This window comes from Rana temporaria, chromosome 1, assembly GCF_905171775.1.
Source record: "Rana temporaria chromosome 1, aRanTem1.1, whole genome shotgun sequence".
NCBI lineage: Eukaryota > Metazoa > Chordata > Amphibia > Anura > Ranidae > Rana > Rana temporaria.
Genome location: NC_053489.1, coordinates 21,259,500 through 21,265,769, shown reverse-complemented (window position 1 = coordinate 21,265,769; position 6,270 = coordinate 21,259,500). Strand labels below are relative to the sequence as shown.

Here is a 6,270-nt window from a genome sequence, read left to right as displayed (position 1 = left end):
TTACTTTTAAATACATTCTGTTTCTTGGTTTAGAGTTGTTAAAATTAAGCACTTGGAAATAAAAAAAAACTACCTGCAAAACAACTAAAAGTAGATAGAAGACGATGTCAGTATATTGAGAACAATAGAAGCTGTATGGTACTGAACTGTATAAAAGGAGGGTGAGAGGAGCCAGCTCCTTGTATCGTCCTTGTGACACACATGCTGCAGAGGTCGGTGTCACAATGGAGACCTAAGAAGAATCCAGTGAGCGGAGCGATGGTCATATTATATCTCTACATCTTCCAGTTCTGTTTGATGCCGCAATGTGTGACCCTATGGAGATCGGGGATGGAAAGTCCAGCCTGCTCCCTCAAGCTTTCTGATGTCATTGATGAATTTGAATATTTTCAGGATGGAGATTTGATCATTGGAGGAGTGCTCACTCTGAGGTCAAAAATCGAATATCTAGCACTGATTGAAGAAAAGACATACAGGTATGTAACTTACTTGCTAGGAAGAGGGGGACAAAAGTGATCGGGGTGACAAAAAACAACAGAGAGGACTTTACACAATGATTAGAAGAAATACATGTGATGGAAATATTGTAAGGATGTATATGTAGCAAGATCCCGGGTCTCCTTTAGTCTAATGAGAACCTCCAGGGCCAGGAGTTCACTTCTTTGTAGAGTGGGTTGCAATGTGTATTGGCAGTCTCAGAGAATTCTACAGGTAGACAGCCATGCAGGGAAAGGCATCCAGCAAGACACCACATCTGCATGTGTAGGAATGCTGTCTCCTATGGCAACAGTCTTAGAACAGTTTCTAACACAAGTTGTAATGAGCTGCTTTACTTCCTCTACAGTCACTTCTTTTCGTTCAATAGAATTTTATTGAAATGTATGATATATGTCAAGAATAAGTAGATAAGTAAACATACAGATGAACAGTTACAGTATCTGTCGAGCAATGTTAGATTGTATCATATACCATCTATGTATACCTGTATATGAGGTAGTATAGTGACATCAAGATGGATACATTTTGTCATGCCATTTATTAGGTTTTCGGTATAGGACAGAGGCAGAAGGCTTGACTGCCATCCTGGCCCCCCCGGTGGGTGGAATACTGTTATAATTAGGGATGAGCTTCGTATTCGAGCCGAGAACCTAATTTTACCACAAAAAAAAAAACTGTGAAAACATATTGACTTGAGTATAAGCCGAGGGTGAGAATGCAGCAGCTACTGTAAGCGGAAAAGAGGGTCAACAATGCCCATGTGCATGCCTCACTGTGCCATACCTCACTGTGTCTATTGCAGTCTTACTGTGCCATACCTGATTGTGCTTAATGCAGTATCACTGTGCCATACCTCATTGTGCCCATTAAAGTCTCCCTGTGCCATACCTCACTGTGCCCATTGCACTCTCCCTGTGCCATACCTCACTGTGCCCATTTCAGTCTCCCTGTGCCATACCTCACTTGTGCCCATTGCAGTCTCACTGTGCCATACCTCACTGTGCCCATTGCAGTCTCACTGTGCCATACCTCTCTGTGTCCATTGCAGTCTCACTGTGCCATATTTCACTGTTGGAGTACCTGCAATCTTGACAGGCGTCCATTTTTAACCACTTAAGCCCCGGACCATATTGCTGGTCATGACGGGGCCCCTTTTAGCGATTCCGCACTGCGTCACTTTAACTGACAATTGCGCGGTCATGCAACGTGGCTCCCAAACAAAATTGGCGTCCTTTTTTTCCCACAAATAGAGCTTTCTTTTGGTGATGTTTGATCACCTCTGCGATTTTTAGTTTTTGCACTATAAACAAAAATAAAGAAAACTGGGGTTGGGACTTTAAATGAGGCGTATAAAAAACACACGCCTCCATCCCTATTGGATACAAAAAAAAAAGGGGTTTTTGGGACTTTAAATGAGATGCGTTTTTAAACAAACAGTAGTATAAGAAAAATAGTAAACATTTATAACCAGGCTCATACTGTACTTACCACCCAAACAGCAAGCCAAATTCAACTGTCTAACTGTATATGTTAAAAGCAGAAGATTGGTTGCACACATTTGCAAGTTCATGAGTAAGCTGCAGAGCCAGCGACAAGGCTCTCTGCGATCTGCAGTCCTAACTAAACTTTTGAAGTCTCCCCAATGGAGGCATGTAAAGACTGATGGGTAGATGGAGGACAGGTGACTAGGGGTGTGTCCCCACCTCCACCTATGCTTGGTATTGTGGTGAAGAGCACTGGAAAAAAAACGCATAATAGTATAAGGGTATCAGCAAAACGCATCTCCATCCCTATATGGTACAAACAAAACTGGGGTTGGGACTTTAAATGAGGCGTATGAAAAACACACGCCTCCATCCCTATTGAATACAAAAAAAAAAATCCAAAAAAAGTAAAAAAAATTCAATTAAGCGTTTATTGATTGGTTTGCGCAAAAGCTATAGCGTTTACAAAATAGGGGCTAGTTTTATGGCATTTTTATTAATATTTTTTGTACTAGTAATGGCAGTGATTTTTTATGGTACTGCGACATTATGGCGCACACTTCGGGCACTTTTGACACATTTTTGGGATCATTGGCATTTTTATAGCGATCAGTGCTATAAAAATGCATTGATTACTATAAAAATGCCACTGGCAGGGAAGGGGTTAACACTAGGGGGCGAGGAAGGGGTTAATTATGTTCCCTGGGTGTGTTCTAACTGAAGGGGGGTGGGACTGACTGATCGCTGTTCATACATTGTATGAACAGACGATAAGTAATTTCTCCCCCTGACAGGACCTGGAGCTGTGTGTTTACACACACAGCTCCCGGTTCTCGCTCTGTAACGAGTGATCGCGGGTGCCCGGCGGTGTTCTTGCCCGCTGGGCATGTTCGTCGGCATCAGGGGCGAGCGGGGGGCGCGTGCCTCTGGCGTCGCGCACGCACCCCTATTGGCTGAACGGCGAGATAATGTAGATTTGGATGAATACACCTTGTATAACTGCCTTATGGGAGTTCCATACCACCAGCAGGTCAGATACTGATTCAGAGTTAATTGAGAATAATTCCTCAATTTGTTGTGTGGGGGGGGGGGGGGCAGAATAGCAGGGAGTGTGGAGAAGGTTAATTAACCCTCCATAGGTAGAAATTAGGTTGAGATGATTTAGCAGCTACTGTATGGTGATGCTGACATGGGGCATGATCTAACCAGGTGGTGGTGTGAATAGTTGAGATACATTTATCAGCTACAAAGAGATCAATTTGTGAGTAGGTGTTGTGGCGCTGCGATAGATAGGTATAATCACGTTCACTCCCGTGACAACTTCTCTACATGTCAAATAAATCATTAGAAGCAATAATGCATGTCTTTTGGAGGCCACAAGCGAGTCCATGGCGTTATCTGGGACTAAATTGAAGTCTCCACGTATCAGCAGGTGGCATTGTTGGACTTTTATTGCTGTATGCAGAGTCCTTTTGAGGAAGTGCATCTGGCGTTGGTTCGGGCGTAGATGACCACCAAGCTATAGTGGACATTATTGATAGTACAAAGTAGAATAATGTAACCTCCTTTCGGATCTGTAATGCAGTTATGAAGTTGAAAGGAAACAGTGTTCCTGATGAATGAATATTCGCCTTCCTAACACTGAATCGCCTCTCCGCCAATCAGATGCGCAGGTCTGTTACCCGTGACCTGATTGGCTGAAAGGACAGGCGCTGCGATTGGATGCCTATCAGGAGGAGGAGACGCAGCATGGACAAAGGAGCCGCTGTCTGACCCGCTAAAAGGTCCCACAGCTCGCCGTCGTCACCCGCTGCCTGACCCGCCACCGAGACAGGGTAATTGCTGGGCAGAAGGCGAGCGAGAGGGGGGTCACAGTGGCAGCATTTGATGGGGCACAGTGGCAGCATTTGATGGGACACTGTGGCAGCATTTAATGGGCACAGTGGCAGCATTTGATGGGCACAGTGGCATCATAACATATGGGAAGTATGACATAAACAGAACAACAACCAGATGGACAGCTCTTAATGGACTGAATGTTTGTATGAAGGAGAGTCACAAGAGTCAATGTTGACATGAAGAATGACAAATGTTTATTCCTCAATAAGCAAAAATTATAATGGTTAAACAATTAAACACTTTGAAAAAAAAGGAAAGAGCCAACGACTGAGGGACTGAGGAACGCAGGCATGAGTTGAAGGTGTGACTGCCAGTTGCTTCAGAGTGGTGTGGGGCGCCTGAGAAAGGAGGCTGTAGAACTGTGGCTGCCAGCCACTCGAACCAACCAATAAGCCAATCAAGGCCGAGGAGTCGGCGTGCCTGGATGAGGCGACTGCACGGTGTCAATGGAAAGGAGGTAGCTGGAAGCCCGTAACCAGGGTGGAATGCAGGCTCGTCTGTTGGCAGGATGACGCGTTTCGCGCGGATGCGCTTTGTCATGGATGTTGACAAAGCTTATGCGCACAAAACATGTGACGGCAACAGACGAGCCTGCGTCTCATGCTGGTTATAGGCTTCCACCTTCCTCCTTCCCGTTGGCACCCTGCAGTCGCATCATCAAGGAGGGTCGACTCCTCGGCTTTGCTTTGCTTCCCGGTTGGCTCGAGTGGCTGGCAGCCACAGTTCTTCATAGAGAGAGGCAAGATTCTTCAGTCTCCTTTTCCAGATGCCCCACACCACTCTGCAGCAACTGGCAGGCACACCTCAAACTTGCGCCTGCATTCCTTGGTCCATCGGTCATCCTTCCTCCCCCCTTCCCAGACCAGGCTTCTATCTGCACAGCATGGACATTGGCGCCTCTCCATGCCTCATCGGCTAGTAACCTGAAGGATGGTAACCCCTTTAACGCCCGTAGGAACCTGTGTGGTATCATTGACTCTTTCCATTTTTATTTCAATTTATTTGATTGTTTTAACCATTATCTTTTTTGCTTATTGAGGAATAAACATTTGTCTTTCTTCATGTTAACATTGACTCGTGTGACTCTCCACATACAAACATCCAGTCCATTGAGCACTTTCCTTCATCTGGTTGTTGTTTACTTTGTGGTGGCCTTTTCAATGACATTTCATTATGTATTTGGTAGATTTATTCATAATCTCTGATCCCTCCTGTGCACACATAGTCATACATAGATATTATCTACATACCGTGTGTGTGTATAAATATAAATATATTACATATATAACACACAGATAACATTATATCCATCTATCAAATTACTCTTTCCAAGAAGACGATATACAGTTCAGTTTTGGTCACCAGTCCTCATGAAAGATGTTGTTGAATTAGAAAGATTTCAATGACGACGAGCAACAAAATGAATAAGAGGGATGAAGGAGCTCAGCAATGAGGACTGATTACATTGTTTTTTTTTTTTTGCAAAATCTTTTTTATTGAAGTTTTCATCCTCTTTTTTTTTCAGGGTTTACTTCCTCTTTAAAGCTTGTCGGAGGGGTATTAATCCTCCTCTGACTGTCATATGAGGCTGCATGGCCCCTGGCTTTCTGTCTGGACAGTGCTGATTGGCCCTGTGCTGATCACATGTACCCTTCCCCCCCAAAAAAGGGAGGATCAGAAAAGACAGGATCAAGCAGCCTTTTTACACAATTTGGAGGATTAACCCCTTAGGTTTCACAGTGCGTATAACAAGCATGCTTTACTGCATACAGTATACAGACTGATTTTACTGTTGTGGGTTTAGTAACACTTTAAGCTCATCACATGTATGAATATTTGAAAAATATTTTAAATAGATATACAAATTGTTAACTTACTGCTTTTGGGGTGGGGGGGTGTCTTTTTATAGCTCATCTGTTCGGTATTACGTGAACCTCCTAGCTTTCCTCTACGCAATTGATAATATCAACCAGGATCCAGACATCTTACCCAATATCACTCTCGGCTTCCATCTATATGACTCATGGCTGGAACCCAAGAAGGGTGTACAGAGTGTTCTGCAGATCTTATCTGGACCAAATGGGACAGTTCCTAATTATTCATGTAAAGGACAAGGCAAGCTGGCCGGTGTTATTGGAGATCAATATTCATCCACTACAATCCCAATCGCCGAAATCCTCGGACTGTACAGATACACACAGGTAAGTGGAAACGACTTGTATATTTGTAATACTATTCTAGGTCACCAGAGACAACAATATACATTTTACAAAGACATGGCGGTCTGTGAAAGTTAAAGTGTATGTAAATGCAAAGCCAGTCAAACAAATGAAAACACACCTGGCACCATCACTAATGGTTTTTCCCCATTTTGCATCTCGAAAATCCA

General features: G+C 43.8%; 1 protein-coding gene across 1 annotated transcript in view; it reads left to right on the top strand.

Moving 5' to 3' along the window:
• The first annotated feature begins 202 nt into the window (after positions 1–202).
• Positions 203–6,270, top strand: part of LOC120928058 (vomeronasal type-2 receptor 26-like) — a 33,653-nt gene continuing 27,585 nt past the window's right edge. Inside the window, exons 1-2 of the mRNA XM_040339174.1 lie at positions 203–476; positions 5,791–6,082. Of these exons, the coding sequence (XP_040195108.1) occupies positions 259–476; positions 5,791–6,082 (510 nt within the window). The 5' untranslated portion in view covers positions 203–258. The remainder of the gene's footprint in view (positions 477–5,790; positions 6,083–6,270) is intronic.